Here is a 21,309-nt window from a genome sequence, read left to right as displayed (position 1 = left end):
TCCACAAGTTCTATATTACTACCGGTATGTATTTTAATGCCAGTCATTTAAAGCGGTGTATTTTTGCTCAAAAGAAGGCTAGCGTGAATGTATACTTACCACTTATCATTTACGAGTAGGCCGATAGCAGAAGGTCACAGACGTCATAAATCTTATACACCACCGAAGGCTGTTATCTATGGTTTCTCATACACTGAATAAAGAGAAATAATTCAGAAGAACGTTTTAAATAAAGAACATATGATAAGAAATTAATAAGAAATTAATAAGTATATTTATTATTTTGCTGGTAGGTTTTCGAAATTGAAAGTAATGTGGCTAAATGTATCAAACACTCCTTGTATTAATCACAGAAAGATTCGTTTCAACAATAATGTTTCACGAGATGACTTCCGCAATATTTGATTAGCTCAGCAAGCCATTACAGGTATTACATATAGGTACAAAAGTATTACATTTCCTACTCTTCTTTTCTTAAATACATGCACAGGTCTTGTTTGTCCTTAAAGCAATGGTTGCTGACGTAGTTCTTGTTCTAGTTCTATTGACACGTCTTCAAGGTCGTACTCACAGAGAAACTGTCCCCTTAAAGTACAGTCTACGTTGAAGATAGCCGCTTGCATAGCGTGTAGAAAGACGCAGTTCCCTTCATTCTTGGGATAACCTTCACCCCAGCCAGTATAGTTGCCAAGAGAATTGCCTGAAAAAGATGAGTACTTCTGAATGCACAATAATTAGGAATTATAACCACTTATCTACTATATATTTAAAACACAGCGCACCGGGCTCGATAGCCGCAGTCACTTAAGTGCGGCCAGTATCCAGTACTCGGGAGATAGTGGGTTCGAACCCCACTGTCGGCAGCCCTAAAGGTGGTTTTCCATGGTTTCCAATTTCCACACCTGGCAAATGCTGGGGCTGCACCTTAATTAAGGCCACGGACGCTTCCTTCCCTTTCCCAATCCCATCGTCACCATAATATATATCTGTGTCGGTGCGACTTAAAGCAGCTTGCAAAAAAAAAAATCCACAAAGCCATTTCTCCCGCCCGCAATGTACAAAGTATGGTGTTGTTCGTTACTATCCTCACGGATGTATTTGCAAAGTTTCGAGTTAATGAAATAAAGCATATGATCTGCTGTGGTAATGGAATGTAGTATTATGTCAACAAAACACTTGAAAATACATCACACAAAGAAATTGAATTAAACGTTCCTTGGAACAACACTACGCGCCGAACTGTTAAAAAAAAGTCCTTCAAAGATCTTCGTCATGGAGACAAATGTACTCATAACTTTTCTCAGAATCTACAAAATGAAGTATTTATTACCTCCAAAGAAAGCGCTTCTTCCACTGAGTGTTTTAGCCCAAAATGAACTGCGTAGCTCAATTAGAACGAAAGATATGATTGCTTCAATGAGAAAAAATGTTGAAGAAATGAGACGTCAAATTGAATGTGCACTCATAACTTTCCTCAGATTCAACCAATTTGAACATTTAAGAGCTGAAATGAAAGAGCTTGATCCACTGAGTGTTCTTAGGCCAAAACGAACTCCGTACCTCAGTCAGAACCAAAGATATGATTGCTTCAAAGAGACAAAATATTGAATAAATCAAATAATTTGAGGAAGGCGGAAGTTAAGTGATTTATAGTACCTGATGACAAATCTGTGCATAATACCTTTCAGTTAAAAAATAAAGGAAATCGACCAGATAGAATGGCCGGACTGACTGACTTCAGTTTTCATAAAAAAATTTAATATATAGATGGTATTTCTGTATCGGTCGTGTCCACAGGAGGAAGGAAATGTACTTTTTAATTTTCCTTAATGTCTGTCTGTCTGTCTGTCTGTCTGTCTGTCTGTCTGTCTGTCTGTCTGTCTGTCTGTCTGTCTGTCTGTCTGTCTGTCTGTCTGTCTGTCTGTCTGTATGTATGTATGTATGTATGTATGTATGTACGTACGCGCATCACGAGAAAGCGGCTGAAGAGAATTTAATGAAAATCGGGTAATAAGTCGCTACAATTTAGGCCATAAATACTTTTATTCACACTGAGAGAAATGGTAGTTTAGGGGAAGGCCTAAAATGTAATTCTCAAACATTTATGTCATTAGTGGTCCTAACTTAACCCGGTCTAGAAAGCCAATAATAACGGCCATGAGGATACGTCGTGCTGACCAAACGACACCTCGTAATCTGCAGGCCTTCGGGCTGAGCAGCGATCGCTTGGTAGGCCAAGGCCCTTCGGGACTGTTGCGCCCTGGGGTTTGGTTTGGTTTGGTTTGGTCGTAACTGAATGAAAATCGGTATGCAAAGTCGGGAAATATCTCGCTAGGATCTAGGCGATACATAATTTTATTCACGCTGAGTGAAATGGTAGTTTAGGGGAAGACCTAAAATGTATTTCTCAAATATTTATGTTATTAGTGGCATATCGATAAACTCTGTGTAACTAAAGTTATACAGTATTACAATTCCGATCATTTATGTCCAATACATTTTTACCCTACCGGCTATGAAAACAGAGATACTGTATGCATGAATATCAATTTTTGTTGCTAAGTCCATATCAGAGCCGAGTCACGAGAATACAGCTAAACAGAATTTAATGAAAATCGGTATGTAAAGTCGGAGAATAAGGAACTACAGTCTACGCTATAAATAATTTTATAAGACGCCCTAATATCACACAGTCGAAAGAAAACTAAATATGAAGGCCTACGATATAGAAAGCTCATAAAATTGATCAATAATAACATTACATTGACCACTGTTTATTGTGATGTGCTTTGTGTCTTCTGTTGCCACTCATCTTCGATAGATGGGATTACTGCTGCGTACCGAGTTTTTTAAATTTTCTTTACGTCTCACCGACACAGATAGGTCTTACGGCGACAATGGGGTAGGAAAGGGCTAAGAGTGGGACGGAAGCGGCCGTGGTCTTAATTAAAGGTACAGCCCCAGCATTTGCCTGGTGTGAAAATGGGAAACCACGGAAAAACATCTTTACAGTTTACGACAGTCGGGTTCGAAGCTACAATCTCCCGGATGCAAGCTCACAGCTGCGCGCCCCTAACCCCACGGCCAACACGCTCGGTCATACCGAGTATAATAGTCTGCCTGAATATTGACGGGAAGTAGCTGGAGAGTTAGATAACTTTCTTCTTTAGCATGCCATTCCCCTCTGGTTCATGAATTTTCTGATACTACTGGTACGTAACACACTGGTTCATCATATCATTCGAGCTGTTCAATCCCTACTCTGAGGCACTGATTGGAATGAGCAATGTGCACATTTAACGGAATAATGAGAGGAGTGTTCATGGCGGTCTGCGGCCTGGACATTCCAGCACTGAAACTTAATAATGTTATTTACTTTACGTCCCACTAACTACTCTTTTACGGTTTTCGGAGACGCCGAGGTGCCGGAATTTTTTCCGCGGAGTTCTTTTACGTGCCAGTAAATCTACCGACACGAGGCCGACGTATTTGAGCACCTTAAAATACCACCGGACTGAGCCAGGACCGAACCTGCCAAGTTGGGGTCAGAAGGCCAGCGCCTCAACCGTCTGAGCCACAAAGCCCGGTACACTGAAACTTTGGACTGTTAGATCGGCACCGTAGTACTTTTCGTTAAAAGTGAGAAAATGTGCGATTTTCCATTTGATCGAGTATTATATATATAGTTAATTTATCACAAGTCTGTAGAGAGCTCTCCTCCACATTCAACAGACACTATGCATGATCTGAATAACTTAAATGGCTACATGAATGCATGAATGAATGAATTAATTAATTAATGATTGCGTGACTGAATTACTGAATTGTATTCATGCTTGCATGAATGAATGAACACTTCTCTCCCAGTCACGGATAACCACTAACTGAGGGGAGAGCATTACTAATTGAATGAGTCGATGGATGAATTGAATGCACTCGGCCTATAGCTACGAACCATCAACAGCTCCGGGGAGGTTATCCCATTCAGAGTGAAGAATGGCACTCATGCATGCATGAAAAGCAAAGGATTGGAGTGGAACCCTGCAAGCGAAGCAGACGTGTGTGTGGGAGTGCTGAGTGTTTGTTGCATAAACAAAATGGGAATAGGCTTAGAACGTCTTTTAATCGCTACGTTCCTCCTGATGTTTATGTCATGATCTATGTTGATTTCATTTAGAAAAACCACAAAGACAGCCTTTCTAAAAATCCCGTAGCGAAGCACAGGTACAACAGTTAGTCTTATAAATAAAGTTGTAGGGATCCGCTGTCTGCAATGTCATTTGTTTCGCCATATTTTTATATATTTATTAGTTTCAAGTCAACTCAAGATCGTATTAGTACCGGTAGTCTTCAACTTTCGTGTTTGTTTGTTTGTTTATTTGTTCCAGCATCACGGGTAAATGGCTGAATAGATCTCGACTACCGAGCTCGATAGCTGCAGTCGCTTAAGTGCGGCCAGTATCCAGTATTCGGGAGATAGTAGGTTCGAACCCCACTGTCGGCAGCCCTGAAAATGGTTTTCCGTGTTTTCCCATTTTCACGCCAGGCAAATGCTGGGGGTGTACCTTAATTAAGGCCAGGGCCGCTTCCTTCCCACTCCTAGCCCTTTCCTGTCCCATCGTCGCCATAAGACCTATCTGTGTCGGTGCGACGTAAAGCAACTAGCAAAAAAAAAAAAAAGATCTCGACTAAACTTCATATTTAGAGTCTACTCATCCAGGATCAGGTTTTGAAATGCATATCATGTAGCATATCATGTAAAAATCACAGAATAGACTGCAAGTTTATAGAAAGACCAGAATAATGTTTTTCGGTTTTCTCTTACACTATTGATTATATGTAAAATCTTGTAAATATTGTACTCTTTTCGATAGGGCAGATATTAAGGGAGATATCATAGTAAGAGCGCCACGCGAGTGGTCAGAGATACAATATGCAACGTGAGAACCACGGAGAATTTCAAACAACTTCGGACGAAGAACTGCACCGTACAATAAATTGGGAAATCGTCCTAATTCTCTCCCGACTTTGATCAGCTTCATCGTATTTTACGTTACTGCCACGAGATTTCGTAGGAAAATATCCCTTTGATATGTCGCATTAAATGTGTGAATAGAGCCGTGTCACTTCGCATACATTTTTGAAGGAAACATGTATAGTACGCGCACCTTTTAGTGATAGATGGACACCCTACTGCTGAATGGGTCGACCTCGGTTATCTTCGAGATTCGTACTGGCAACCTTTGAAACACAAACCATCAATCGCTTATGCATCGATGTGCGACATCTGGCGTACACTTTACGTACTAGTACTGTTGTTGTTTACACAGTAAAGCCAAACTATATAATTCATGCTAGGAACAAGATTCGCATCGAGAAATGTTATGTAATATGTTTGACACAGTTGTTGGCTTAAGATAATAAAGGTTTAGAAAATTCATGTCGGTCGATAATATTATCGATTCAATTCAGATTTCATTTCCATTCAGATGGCAGTATCACCGGAACCTGGAGAGCTCCCTCTTTACTCCTCTGCCGGCTAAAAATCTATCGCTAAAAGGTGCGCGTATTATACAAACATTATACTTTAGGAGTGCGTAAATACGTAATGAATCTAATCAATACACTAATCCGTGCACATGCACCTACAAACGCCTACAATCAAAACGATCCACAGAAAGTAGACGACTTCTGGGAACAATTAGACGAAGCTACAGCCAAAATTCCGAAGCACCATGTCAAAATCCTACAGTACGGTAAGGGTCATTTTACATATACTAATAATAATAATAATAATAATAATAATAATAATAATAATAATAATAATAATAATAATAATAATAATAATAATCAAGCCTCTGTGGCTCAGACGGCAGCGCGTCGGGCTCTCACCGCTGGATACCGTGGTTCAAATCCCGGTCACTCCATGTGAGATTTGTGCTGGACAAAGCGGAGGCGGGACAGGTTTTTCTCCGGGTACTCCGGTTTTCCCTGTCACCTTTCATTCCAGCAACACTCTCCACTCTCATTTCATTGCATCTAGCATTCATTAATAAATCACTTTGGGAGTGGCGACCCCATCGTACTAACAGCCTATATCTGCTTCATTCATTACATTCCTGACTGGAAAACAGGTTGTAGGTTTTCATTTTCAATAATAATAATAATAATAATAATAATAATCCCGTGGGGGTTTTCCTGTTCCGTCACCGGGCGCGTCCCAGGTGGTGGATCGGTGGGCTTGCCAGATTTGTCCGGAGGGTCCGAAGGAAATAAAATACCTCTTGCGGACCAAAAACAGGTACAGCCAGAAAATATCATGAGTCAACCTCTAAGGCTCAACGCCTTAGTTGTACCAGTGAGGTTAACGAAGCTTAATCTCCCCATTTTCTTTAACTTATTAGCATGATGGAAACGTTAGTTCGGGACACTACTACTCCAGGCCCTAGTATTCATACTAGTCTTTCTCGGTCATCGGATTCTGGGGGACCGAGAACATCATGCGGGAATGGATCGGAGTTTCCCAAATCTCTTCGCCCAAAGCGCAAACATTTCATTGGCACCTTAAACATCAATATTCTTCTTAAGACTGGAAAGCTAAAGCAACAAAACAATGAACTAGATTAATTCAACGCCCAAATGTTAGCACTCGAAGAAACCAGGTATCCTGATGAAAATCATTTAGATTCACACAGTTACAGAATTAAGAAGCCAGATTAGTTTGGTACTGCATTTGCAGTGAGGAAAAATCTTACAAACTCATTTCTGAACTTCCCGCCTCCTTCTGAAAGAATTTCATTACTCTCTATTAAGTCAGTAAACAAAGCCTATACACTAATCAGTGCACATGCACCTACAAACAACTACAACCAAAAATATCCATAGAAAGTAGACGACTTCTGGGAATAACTAGAGGAAGCTACAACCAAAATTCCGAAGCATCATTTTAAAATCTTTTGGGGAGATTTTAATCTCCAAATTGGCAAGGAAAAGAACTTCAAAACCATCGTGGGACTCTATCCAGGTCACGAAAGAACCAATAGAAATGGAGAAATATTAATTGGCTTCTGCGAGAGTTTTGATTAAGACTTAATGTCAACTCATTTCTTGGCACTACCATGAAAGAAAACGACTTGGAGATGCCCTAACTTTCATTTAGGGGAATTCTAGTTGGATCATATAGCGATTTCTAAGAAAATCAAAGAGAAATTATGAATGTTGAAGTCAAGAAAGGAGTTATTGACTCTGATCACCGCTTATCTCTGGTTAAAGTAAAATTTCAACCTAACAGACCCAAAATCAGAACAAACAGAGAACTGCGAATCGACCCGGAACACCTTAAAGAAAACTCTGGCTCCTCTATTGCAAATATCTCCAAGCAGAATTCTTCCAACTGATTAGAACTCAAAGAAGCATTTCGACGGCTTACTTCTAAAAACCTCGTATCTTGCAATGCTCTTTCTACCCATTATTTCCTTAAGACTAGTCACGTCTCCCAACCACATATTGATATGCAGCTCATCAGAACAATTTCAGTTGTGTTCATTTTCCTATGCTGACGTGTAAAGGAAACTGAACCTTAAATGCATCATACTGTAGGAGTGCGTAAATACGTGATGCAAACAACATCCCTACTATACGGTATGGTATGGTCCATTTTCCTTTACACGTCAGCATAGGAAACTGAACACAATGAAATTTGTTCTGATGGACTGCATATCCATGTGGCCGGGAGACGTGGCCAGCCTTAAGGAAAATAATGCGTAGGAAGGGCATCGGGACATATGAGGTTTTAGAAGGAAGCCTTCGATTTGTAGAAGCTTCCAAAAGTATAGGCATTTCTCGCATGAAACGCAAACACATGTAGTGGAATGAAACCTGCGACAAGGCCATAGAACGTAGAATGAGAGCCTGGAGAGTTTGGAATTCCCATAAAACTGGAAAAACTTGGCAGGAATTCATTAAGATCCAGAAACAAATCTCAAAATCATCAGATGTGAGAAATGCAAATATAACACAACCCAGCATTTTCAAACTTTTTCTTGTGGCAAGAGGTGTGATAGGGGATCTTAACTAATTTTGGGTCGCTGAACACGAATCCGTTGTCCGTTTCTACGTATCACATCACGTTTTCTCGCAATAGGTATATCAAAATAAGAGATAGACCTGAATATTGCATTTAAAAAGTATTGAAAAATGTTGATAATTTTGGAAATATCTATATTTCTTTGTATTATTATATATAGTTTGAAATAGTTGAATATTGTCTTGATTTACTATATACAATGAATAATTATTGAGTATAAAATTACAATGAAATATTTAGCATTTATTATAATATAATAGACTACTGATTTACACAAAAACACATAAACAAACAACTCTGAGGCAATGAAAGCATTTTATTTTGACAATTAAACGTGATTTACAAGCAAACAATGTAACTTTTATTCAGTATCTTTATGAATTCATAAATGTGAACAAAATAAACTTTAACAGTCCTAGATGTCCGCTTGGAATGAACGCTTGGCTCCCCAACGTCTGACTGCATCAAAGTTTGTCTTTCCTTTTCAAACACCAACAGTAGTCGGCCATCATTGGTTCATCCCACCTCCCCTGGTATCTTCTTCCTGCCTCCTTGATGTCCTGATGGAACCACTCTCCCGTCTCTTCATTAACAGCCCCAAGATTTTCCGGAAATTGATCAAGATGAGAATGAAGGAAGTGCAGTTTCAGACTCATTATACGCAACTCTTTCATATCACCCAACATCGTTTTCACTATTATTTCGTATTGTTCATCCTTTACATTTCCTAGGAACTTCATTATGGCGTCTCTTATTGAATTCCATTCAAAATTCAAAATTCTATTCAAAAATTCTGTTTTTCAGAAGCTTTCTAATTTGTGGTCCATTAAAAATGCCTTCCTTGACTTTTGCATCAGATAAATGTGGAAATTTGCTTGCAATGTACTTGAAACAGGGGCTACTTTGGTCCAAGGCCTTAACGAACTGCTTCATAATTCCCAGTTTGATGTGTAGCGGTGGCAAAATAATTTTTTGTTGGTCCACTAATGAAGCATTTGTAACATTTGTAACATTTTTCACACCAAGTGTCAAAACTTGTCTCTTGGGCCAGAAAGGTGTAGACCAGTGTTTGTCCCTAGCTCTGCTGTCCCATTCACATAAATAACAAGGGAATTTAGTGTAGCCTGCTGTTGTCCTAATGCAATACCACACACCTTCAAGTCACTACACTTATCCCACCGGTGCTCATGATACTTGATTTTATCTAAAAGAGTTTGCATCGTGATATATTGTAATTTTCTTCTAGTGAAACCGAATGTGCCACAGGAATCGAAGCTAGAATGTTTCCGTTATGAAGTAGTACAGCCTTTAAGCTCCTCTTGTAGGAATCAACAAACAGCCGATTCGCCGTTATCACAAAGCAGCACTGTGCCGCAATGACACAATTTCAGACAGTAAATGGCAAATATCACGAAAACTATATGTGGTATAATAGAACCAATAACATTTCTGAAATCAGGAGACCTTATTTAGTTAAAATCACGTATCAGATGCTTTGCCGCAAAAATCATGCTGGGTAGTGTAATCACAGAATATTGGCAGGAATTGAACTGGAATTCACAAAAAATAACACACGAAAGTTTCACAGAACTTTACCTATCTATCCTTTGTGTTAAAAGTACGAATGGAAGTACGAATAGAAACAAATAACCAGGAAAATTACAAACTGTTAGCAAACCTTTTTCAGAAACTTTTAAACATGAATCTCCTGGAGAAAACCTCACCTTTGAAAAACCCACACCAAATCCAGATTCAGAACCACCTACATTAGAATAAATCAAACAAACTCTCAGTGAACTGAAACATAACAAAGCTCCAGGTGAGGACGGTATAATTGCCGAAATGTGGAAAATTGGTGGCGAAAGTCTTGCTTCGAAACTTCGTGCTATTCTCAGCGATATCTGGATTACTGAAAAGATTCCTGAGGACTGGAAATTTGCACTAATTCACCCACTGCACCAAAAAGGTGACAAAACCGACATCAACATCTATAGAGGTATCCCCTTGGCATCAGTTACCTACAAAATTTTCTCCGAAGTTCTACTGAGAAGACTTGAAAGACAAACAGATCACCTCACTGGAGAATACCAGGCAGGTTTCAGAACGGGCAGATCATGCACAAAACAAATACTCAATCACAAAACTATCTTACAGATGCGCAAAACTACACAAACAGAGATCACCTTCGTAGACTTTAGAAAAGCGTATGATACCATAGACCGACAGACACTTTTCAAAGTACTCAAAAAATTTAAAGTATACAGAAAAACAAGAATATTGATTAGCAAACGTTAACTGACACTACTTCCAAAGTTAAATTCTTAGGAGAAATATCTGAGCCTTTTGATGTCAACACAGGTGTTTGACAAGGAGATGGAATGTCACCTCTCTCGTTCAATCTTGTTATAGAAAAGGTAATCAAAACCTGGGAAAAATAAGTTAAAGGAATAACTCTTAGTATACAACTGAAGAACAGAATTCACGTGCGGTGTATAGTCTTTGCAGGCGATGCGGTAATTATTTCTAATAATAGGCAAGAAGCAATCCACTCCCTCGAAAACCTACATGAAACTGCAGCCGAAACAAGACTTCAAATATCAAATAAATAAAATAACAGTACATGGAAGGAGCCCCTCGTTTCTAGTTTGGCAAGCTATGATGACTAAATTTGGACAAATTCCCAAGTAAATAAAGTCAAATACTTAGGAGAAATCATTCAGCTTTCTGGATTAAATCGTGAAGCAAATAAGGAGAGAATTACTAAATAACATAAAGCATATCGAGTCATTTGGAACAGATATAGAGCAGCTTTGAGCTCGCATCCGGGAGATAGTGGGTTCGAACCCCACTATCGGCAGTCCTGAAAATGGTTTCCCGTGGCTTCCCATTTTCATACCAGGCAAATGTTGGGGCTGTACCTTAATTAAGGCCACGGCCGCTTCCTTCCCATTCGTAGGCCTTTCCTTTCCCATCGTCGCCATAAAACCTATCTGTGTCGGTGCGACGTAAAGCAACTAGCAAAAAAAAAGGAACACATATAAGAAAAAATCATTATCTCGGAAAACAAAACCGAGACATTATAATACAGCAATAAAACCTGAAGCATTATACCCATCGGAAAGATTAATCATTGGCAGTAGATCACTCATAAAAGATACAGAAATGTAAGAAAGAATAATCTTACGCAAAATCTTCGGATTGGACTGCAAAGAGGGAGTACGGATGAAAAGGAAATCTCGTGAAATTTATTGTCATACTGAAAAAAAAAAACACAGACACTATTACGAAAAGGAGGTTGTTCTATGGTCACATTCTCAGAATGAACAATGATAGACTGACGGAAAGAATTCTAAACCTTGCCTTCAAACTGAAAGTCAAGAACTGGCTAAATGAAATAGAATCTGATCTTCAGGAAATCAACATCAACCAGAAAACTGTGAAGAACCGATCTGCTTTCATAACACCGATTAATAATCATTGTTTCGTGGAGCCAAAAGCTAGTACTAATAAAACCTGGACAGAAGAACGTAAGAAGAATTTTAATGAGAGGATGAAGAGATTTCGGGGAGAGAAGAAGGCAAAATCATCAGTTAAATAAGTTCAAGCGTGCTCCTCAGTTGGCCATAATGATGTAAAAATTAATAATATAGTTTATTACCATTAGACAACATACAGTTGTAATAGACAAAGTAAAATACAGTACATAGGTTAAAATAAAATATACAGTGTGGTTGGAAACAACGTGACCCGGCTCTATGAGCGTTAGAGGGTTGGTCATACTGATAAATGAGTGGAAAAAAAATTAGATATCCCGCACCGTTGACCTTTTTCTGAGCTGCTGAAGTTAGCCAGTCAGTTCGCGGAAGACTTCAGATGGGCTTTGCGAGGTAGTGTTGCTAAATCTTCACGTGGCTTACGTCCGCCTTGAAAGCGCCAATAGAAGAAATAAACTTTTCCAGGGAAGGGACTTGAACAAGGACCTTCCTGCTTATAGGCTCGGCCCATAGCAATCCCGCTACGTTGGCATTGACTGAAACCCACGGTGTGTTAGGCTGGTTTCACACCAAACACGTCCAGTCACGTCTAGTCCGTCGACAGGAAAATCCAACAAGGAAATCTCCCTTTGTTTTGGGCTACCACAGCTACATTTCATTCACACAGACCAAGTCTCAGTCAAGGTTAAACCAGTCCCGTCAAGTGGAAGGGGAACCAAACCGGGCTTGATTCTGATGCGTCCAGTCCAGTCCAGTCCAGTCTCATTGTTTTAACAACACGAGTCACATTCTGATCAGTGTAGTTATTTAGCGTTTTTTCCTTCTTGCGTCTTGTGCATAAATCTGGAAAAGTGGATTTTCTTTTATGCAATTTTCTTAAATGTCTGTGCTTTGTAATTATGTTAATATCACTGTAATTATAATATTTATGTTAAAATAATATCATTCGTATTTAAATTATTTTGTGTGGTGTAATAAATACTTATTTGCATTAAGGGTAGTATTTGTGTTAACTTACCTTAAAAATATTGCCAGCCGAAGCTATGGTTGTATAGCCTTTCGGTTATTAGTGTTTTTCTTTTCACCTTCTTTCGAGCCAGGTCATTAAGCTTCACATTCATACCTCATTCGGAAAAAAATTATTAAATTTGACCGGATCGTTCACCAAGTCGGGAAACAAATGAGAGAAAGCACTATAGATATCTCTTCTGAAATGAATCGGATGAACCCACAATCGCGATCTTGCTTTTTTTTCCGGCGAACTATCCGGCGCAAAACTATAAATTTAACTAGCTCACCTTCCATTTCCAAGGCAGAAGGAAAACTGAATTCTATCCACACCTTGTCCTTTCTTCTGGGGATGTGACTGGACTGGACTGGACGTGCTTGGTTTGAAACCACAGAACTTAACTAGACGGGCTTGTCCTTGACGGACCTAGACGTACCCAGACGTGACTGGATTGACTTGTAAAGACTTCCTTGGTGTGAAACCAGCCTTAGTGTTTGATGTGCATTTCTCGGTATGGCTCTCAAGCCCGACCAAGCCACGTGCAGATTTGGCAACATCGCCTTGTAAATCCCATTTGAAGTCGCCAGTGAAAAGATCTGATTGGCTGACTTCAGCAGCTGATAAAATGACAACGGTGAGAGATATCCACGTATCTTTTTCAAATTACTTACCAGTATGACAAAATCTCATATACTCGGTTCACGTTTTATACGATCACCCTGTACACATACATCTAAATGTCTTTAAACAGAGCACTACATATCGATGGCTTTCTTTTAAAACCTCGTATGTCCAAATGTTCTTCCTACCCATTATATTCCTTAAGACTGGTCACGCCTCCCGGTCATATATTTGTAAGCAGTCCATCAGAATAATTTTCGCTATGTTCATTTTCCTTTGCTAATGTCTAAAGGAAAATGGACCTTACCGTACCGTATTGTAGGGATGTTTAATGCATGGCAAATTTACACTCTCCTACAGTATAATGTATTTAAGGTCCATTTTCCTTTACAAATTGGCAGAGGAAAATGACCATAACGAAAATTATTCTTTTGGACTGCATATAAATATGGGACTTGAAGGCGTGACCATTCTTAAGGAATATAATGGATAGGAAGAGTATTCGGCCTTACGAGGTTTTTAAAGAAAGCCATCGATATACATTGAAAAAAAACACAAGAAAATTATAGATATAATGGGATTCAATTGTTCAATGAGCTGCCTACCCAATGGAAGGATATGCCCTTAAGAAATTTCAAAATATATCTCAAAATTTGACTGTTACTAAACGGTTCTTTCCGCTATCACAGTATGAAGAAAAAAGTAACGCTATTGTCAAGCGGCGAATATGGAAAGTAAAATGAAAGCTTATCATGACACTTTGTGCTATTTGTCCATTGAATAGTAACCTTGGAGCTGATCAAAACTACCACTGTTATCTACCTATTAGGAAGGTGCTAACGTTCATACTCGCTCATGTCTTTTTCAATCTAACGTGTGGTAAATCTAAATCATTCCTTCTCCGTGTATCGTATGAGATGTCAGATCATATCTTTGAAATTAAGAATGCAATGAAATATGTGTAGTGATGGGAGAGTCATAATAACACGTTCTTGAAACATAGGCCTGCATGACTCCCTATTGGACAGAGCTCGATAGCTGCAGTCGCTTAAATGCGGCCAGTGTCCAGTATTCGGGAGATAGTAGGTTCGAACCCCACTGTCGGCAGCACTGAAGATGGTTTCCCGTGGTTTCCCATTTTCACGCCAGGCAAATGCTGGGGCTGTACCTTAATTAAGGCCATGGCCGCTTCCTTCCCATACCTAGCCCTTCCCTGTCCCATCGTCGCCATAAGACCTATCTGTGTCGGTGCGACGTAAAGCAACTAGCAAAAAAAACTCCCTATTGGCCTTTTCTTTTATATATCTTATTGCCTTTTTTTGCTACTTAAACACACCTTTTGGCCTGTCGAATTTCCACATAATATGGTGTACCGTATGATAAATATGAATTGAAGAAAGCATATGCACACAACATCTGATTACTATTAACTGACTGTATCAGTCTTCGAAGTAAAAATAACCCTCTAGACAGTCTTTTACATAACTATTTTTTAGTATACCAGGTTAACTTAGAATACAAATGTATTCCCAATAACTTAACAGAACTATGTTCATTCTCATCTAATGTTCATTTAATAAGTGTCTTGTTACTATTTAAAAATAGTTTATCAGCCTACAACCAAGCGGATGATATCTGTACCATCTCTAACCTTTTGTTTTCCACATTTGTTTACTCCTTACGACTTGTTACGACAGCGATATCATCTGCATAGAGTGCTGACCTGCAGGGTAAATTACAGTATTATTTATATACACGAGGAAGAGAACTTGTCCTATAACATAACCCTGAACTACGCCTGTTTCTACTTTGAATGCTATAGATTTTTGGTTTTCAACTTGTACGATTTCAACGATTTACACGCGCGAAGAGAAAAAGGAACACAACGAAAATTGTTCTGATAAACTGCATAGACATATTTTAAGAAAAATAATGGTTCGGAAGTGCATTCTCAGATACGTGTTATTAGAAGTAGGCCATCGATATTCATTCAATGTATCCAAATTTTCATTTATATTCTGTGTCAGCACCACCTTATTTAAACTATAAATGTGATCTTCTTTGTACTAATTAATTACACACAAATATGTTACGCACAAAATAGAAATACATTTTGTTGAAATTTTAAAATCAATTTTATTGTCATAATGTAAAACATGTAAAAACAAAATTAGAGAACATTATATTTTGTTTAAGTCTTCTGGGATCTGTGTGACACCTCATGGTTTAGTATAGCAGTGGATTGGCCTACTTTTTTAAATAGCAACAGATTTCCTTCGAATATAAATTGATAGCAAAGCACTCACAAAACCTTTGAGTGTTGTGTGGCTGGAAGAGCACCACCCCGCTCCCCCAGAAGCGTAGCGACCAACCAGTGCAATATGTCGCCTCCGCCTGCTCGTATAATATCATGCGAAGAAACTTACGGAAAATGAGGTTCTGAAGGTGTGAAGTACATCGTCAGCATCATTACAATAAACACACAATGGATTGCTCGCTCTGTCTGTTCTATGTAGAAATTTTCTAAAGAATCCGTGGCCTGTCAAGAGCTGCGGAAGGTAATAATTAACTTCACCGTGTGCTCGTGCTACTTAGTTCGCTAAACATGGTATCAGCCACTTAGTCCATTTCCCTCGTGGATCTTCTTGCCATCTTTGCTGCCATCGTGTCATTCGTTTGCCGTAAGCCAGCTTCTGTAGTTTTTAAAGCTGATCTCCGCTGTTCTGCAGCTATCCTTCGCCGGTATTTTTCAGGATGATGATGATGATGATGATGCTTGCTTGCTGTTTAAAGGGGCCAACATCTAAGGTCATCGGCCCCTTTTAAAACTTAAGCTGAAGCTTGGTTCTTATGCCGCACTGGACAAATAATAACCTATAAGGGGCTATCAAAATGTTTCCGTTCGATGGCCGTAGAGTCCTGAATCGGGATGCCAATTAGGCAAAATCGCCGTGAGCATTTAGGCACTATCCCACTGCTGGACCAGTTTGAATGTCTCTTTGCATTTTAAAAAATTAAAGTCTTTTGCCTACAGATGTATGGTCGCAACTTCTTTTTTGACTTATTATTAATGTTACATATCGATGGCTTTCTTTTAAAACCTCGTATGTCAAAATTATCTTCCTACTCATTATATTCCTTAAGACTGGTCACGCCTCCCAGCCACATATTTATATCCTGTCCATCAGAATCAGTTTCTTTGTGTTCATTTTCCTATGCGGAAGTGTAAAGGAAAATAGACCTTACCATACCGTACTGTGGGGATGCTGTTTGCATGGGTAACTTACGCACTCCTACAGTATAATATGCTTAAGGTTCATTTTCCTTTACACACCCGCATAGGAAACTGAACACAACGAAAATTGTTCTGATAGACTGCATATACTGTAAATATGTGGCTTAGAGGCGTGTCCAGTCATAAGGAATATAATGGGTAGGAAGAGCATTGAGACATACGAGGTTTTTAAAAAAAAGCCAACGATATGATAAATTGCCGATTTGAATATGAACGCATTGTACATGTGTAGTTCGCCATTTGGCCAAGAGGATCTCTAGATCAGGGATTTCTAAATGGCTGTCAGCGAGGGCTTTAAAATATATTTTAAGTATTGTGAAGGAAATTTACAAAAAGTATTTCAAAGTTCGTTCAAAAATTTATAATTTGTACAGTATATCCTTTATAGACGCAAGTCAGAACTAATTCATTCTGTAATATTATTTCCTGTTTTTCAGTATTCACTTGCGCTGAATAGATAATTTTTTTATTTAAAAAATTAAAATCCAAACTTCGGCGGAAAATGAGCCCTCAAAAATGCCTGTCCTAGATTTTAACCCTTATAAAAATAACTATGAGATCCATACCAGTTCTTGAACTCCATGCCAACTTCACAGTGGGCATTTTATGCAACGTAGCATTCAATGAATACCAAAACATACTTTAATTGCCATTGGTGTAAGACGGGGTTTCAGGTCTTCGTTCTTCTCTCGTGGGTAGTACTGGCTGATACACAATGCTGCACACTCGAAGACATTTTAAGGGAAGTACTTCTGGAACTATATTTCTGGGATTTTAGGCACTTATAACTAGATATCATTGTTCCCTTCGCACTAATCCCACTAAATTGCCCTTCTTTAATATTGTTTTAACTACATAATTTCAGTTTGTCTTTCGGTATTCTTTTAAACTTTTTGACATTTGTCAAATATTAATTCAAATGAACTGACGTTGTTGGGTGTTCTTCTTCCAAATTCAATCGTCCTGTGTGTAAAACCTACAACCAGTTTTTCAGTGCCTGTCGCACACCTCTGGGGCAATGCCTAATAACTGACAGATGAAATGAAATTATAATGGAGAGTGTTGCTGGAATGAACCCCCTGTGGGTGGGGGCGGTAGAATATCACCCACAGTATCCTCTGTCTGTCGTAAGAGGCGACGAAAAGGAGCCTCAGGGGCTCTATACTTTGGAGCGTGTGTGGTGCCCACGGGGCCCTTAGCTGAGTCCTGGCATTGCTTCCAATTACTTGTGCCAGGCTCCTCTCTTTCATCTATCCTATCAGACCTTCCTTGGTCAACTCTTGTTCATTTCCGAGCCGGACGCTATTAGGTTTGCGAGGCCTAGGGAGCCTTTCATCTTCACGCCCTTCATGGCCCTTGCCTTTCTTTGGCCGATACATTCATTTTCGAAGTGTCGGATCCCTTATCTTTCTTCTCCCTGATTAGTGTTGTATAGAGGATGGTTGCCGAGTTGTACTTCCTCTTAAAACAATAATCACCACCACCACCACCATCAGAGAGGGAGGAGGAAGGGTTCCGCCGGCTTGAAGAAGATCCAGCGCTAAAAGGTAATGGCTGAATGTACCTAAACAGAGGAAGGGTTCGGCCGGCTTGAAGAAGATCCAGCGCTAAAAGGTAATGGCTGAATGTACCTAAACATGTAATTGTGGGGGCGTGTATTTTGAGGGGAATGTTTCAGCAGTTTTCTTAATATCTAATATGTAATCATTTCTCTTTGGGATGAAATATAGGACCTTCTGCGCAGTCTTCGAACTCTATTTATATTCCGTTAATGTTATTGAGTACGAGTGGTTAGGGAGCACGAGTGCTGACCCTCGGATCTCTCCCCTTCTGTTTGAGCTAGGGTGACTAGAGTTTCCAACCTCTAAATTTTGGAAATCTTGTATCAGCCCTTTATTATTTCTTCCGTTAGTCACCCTTTTTAGTATGGGATTAGCCTCTGTGTCATTGGGCCTTAAACCCACTTCGGTTCTCGTTCTCTTCCAGAATGTTTGTTAAGGAGTGCTGATGTTTCGTCCCCTTGCATTTTGTTAATGGCCTGTTTTTTTGTAAACATTCCTTTTTATTCTTAAGGCCTTATAGTATGGGTAAATATTCCCTCTGTATGTTCTTTACGGTTCCTCGGGTTACCATGTCTACGTTTAGGTTCCCTTAAGGAACAGTACTTAAGAATGATTGTGAAACTTTGTAATAGATAAGCCCACCTTGGATAACCGGTATATGAACACTACGAGCTGGGGTCACCTTAGGGGTTGCCGACTGTAATTGTGTATTGTGAATAGCAACTGATTGCTTGCCTATGCTCTTTCACAATATTGTACCTGTCAAGAGCAATTCGTCGCTGTTCGGTCGAAAGGTGATATCTCACAATGCTCTTCCTATCCATTATTTTCCTTAACACTGGTCACGCCTCGCTGCCACATATGGATACGAAGTCCATCAGAACAACGTTTATTGTGTTCATTTTCGTATGGATACGTATAAAGGAAAATGATCCTTAAGTACATGATACCGTAGGAGTGTGTATATAAATCATGGGCAATGCGAGGTGGTATTTCTAAATCTGCATCAATCGAAGGAAAAACTTTCGCCAGGGAACGGATTTGAACATAGACCTCCGAAGTGACAGTATCGCAAGTACAGTAAGGTAACACCGGCTGAAATACACCGTTTGCTTATGTTTGATGCTTATTTCTCGGAATAGCTGTCAAGGCGATCAATTTTAGAGAATGAATATCGAATTTGCACGACCGCATTGTAATGGAAATCGACTTTCAACCTGTTAGGTCGTGTTACGTACATGCAGTAAGTGTTGAAGAGATGTTAAGCACAGAACAAAAATAACCAACCGGACACCAGTGGGATACGAACCCACAACCTCCTCATTTCGCGTCAGTTACTCTATCAATAGAGCTATAGTGGCCAAGGCCACCGTTGTTCTGTTAGAAATGATCTAAGCTACAGGTCTTGCAATATTGCCATCACACTGTAGAGTGTATGCAAGACGCCCGTTGTAGAAGAAGTCAATGAAAATTGAATTTTCACGACCGCACTGTAATCGCAATCGACTTTCAACCTTTTAGGTCGTGTTACGTACATTCAGTATGTGTCGAAGAGATGTTAAGTTGATTTCTGTCTTGTCCACGTGCTCTTTAATCCTTCGTCCGATAGGATAAGAGGGAATGTTTATCTATTACTGCAGGCCACGAGTTTGATTACTTGCTCCTCTAAAGATCTTAATGGTAATCTTTGGGTTGTAATGAGGTTCATCCAGGCTCGTGAGAATTTTCAAGGAGCTTGTCTGCTATGGGCGGTACATAATTATATCAAGATATTCAAATAATTTGTGAGGAATTCTCCGAATTTCTTTGACTTAACACTGAAGCAATATGTCCATGCCAAGGCCGTACCCAGGGGGAACATTACGGGGGCTTCAAACCTCCTCCGAAACAAAATTGAACTTAACAAATTTAAACAGTAAATACGGGTTCTGAAACAGACTTCAATAAAACAGAAATATTATAAAAACAATCATTTGCGAAAGAAACAACTGAATTTGACCCATAAAATCTGTCATATTTAAATATTTCTCTATGACTATAGCTAATAAATGTAAAAAATCATACATACATGGAAATGGAAATTTTGTCGAGATATACAGATTGATTTTTATATTAATACATTTTCCACAATACGAATCAATTTCAACAAACATATAGAAATCTTTTCAAGTTATCGAGCCGCTAAAAGATTTTTAAACACGAATTAAACCTCTAAATATTTTAATACTTTTATTACTTACAGTGAAACATATTGTTACCTCAATTTTCAAACAAATGACAGAAATCTGTGCGTCGCATTGTACGCACGTGTTAAAGCGGGTTCTGCCCACCAGACTGCTATGAATTTACCTTTTTTCTTCACCCGTTGAGTTGTAAAAGGTACTGCTCCAAAACGTTTCTTTCTGTAAAATCAATTTGAAAGTAAAAGATATTTGTTACTATTGATTTTGTTTTCGGAAGCCTTCCTCAAATCCTAACCCCTCCAAAAATATTTCTGGGTAAGGCCTTGGTCCGTGCTATAAGAACTAGACATCCAGACTAAACTTCTCGAGCGGATCATTCAGGCTTACCTACGGTACTTCGGACACATCGCCAGAAGAACAGGTACCCTGGAGTTTTGCGGTGGAAGGAATGGTTACTGACATGCAGTAAGAAGGGTGGACCAGCTGCAGCCCCTGGCGGCGAAAACTTTCCGCGAGACTACATATATATGGACAGACCGCCAGGCGTGGAGAAAGCAAATTGGAACAGTAAAAACATGAATGCCATCATGCCCTGTCAAGGGTAGAGGATTGAGTAGGAGCGTACTTAAGAGCATATGTTACCTTGTACAGTGATCCAGTCGCTCATGTTAGATGTTCTATAGACTCCAACCCATGGATTTCTCTGCCATGGATAAACACTCCATTCCCTCATCAAAGCATCCATTTCATCCTGGGAGTCGACGATTGCTAAATGTGCACCTTCTTCCGTACATGTCTCAGAGGCTTCATGCCACGTGGAACGGCGGCAATTGAATTTGTAGTACCCAATCCCTGACAGCAGTGTGTAACCTTCCGAAGGGTCACCTGAAATAGAATATTTGATATAATTGCTGAAATGTAAGATACATTGGAAAAGAAAGAACAGGCATAAAAGTACCTGATATACGAGGGCAAGATAATAAGTATCTGCAATCAAGTTTTATAATTTATTATAAAAGGAGTACACAGTTTTATTGATATCATTTTTCAACATAGTCA

The 21,309-nt window shown here is 39.3% G+C and overlaps 1 protein-coding gene across 1 annotated transcript in view; it reads right to left on the bottom strand.

The window, feature by feature from the left end:
* Nucleotides 1-251: 251 nt before the first annotated feature.
* Nucleotides 252-21,309, bottom strand: part of LOC136861384 (hemolymph lipopolysaccharide-binding protein) — a 63,386-nt gene continuing 42,328 nt past the window's right edge. Inside the window, exons 2-3 of the mRNA XM_067138818.2 lie at nt 20,893-21,135; nt 252-700 (exon numbers count right to left, since the gene is read on the bottom strand). Coding sequence (XP_066994919.2) covers nt 504-700; nt 20,893-21,135 — 440 coding nt within the window. The 3' untranslated portion in view covers nt 252-503. The remainder of the gene's footprint in view (nt 701-20,892; nt 21,136-21,309) is intronic.

Source organism: Anabrus simplex, chromosome 1, assembly GCF_040414725.1.
Source record: "Anabrus simplex isolate iqAnaSimp1 chromosome 1, ASM4041472v1, whole genome shotgun sequence".
Lineage (NCBI taxonomy): Eukaryota > Metazoa > Arthropoda > Insecta > Orthoptera > Tettigoniidae > Anabrus > Anabrus simplex.
The sequence above is the reverse complement of the archived record's forward strand: the minus strand, read 5'-3'. Positions and strand labels throughout refer to the sequence as shown.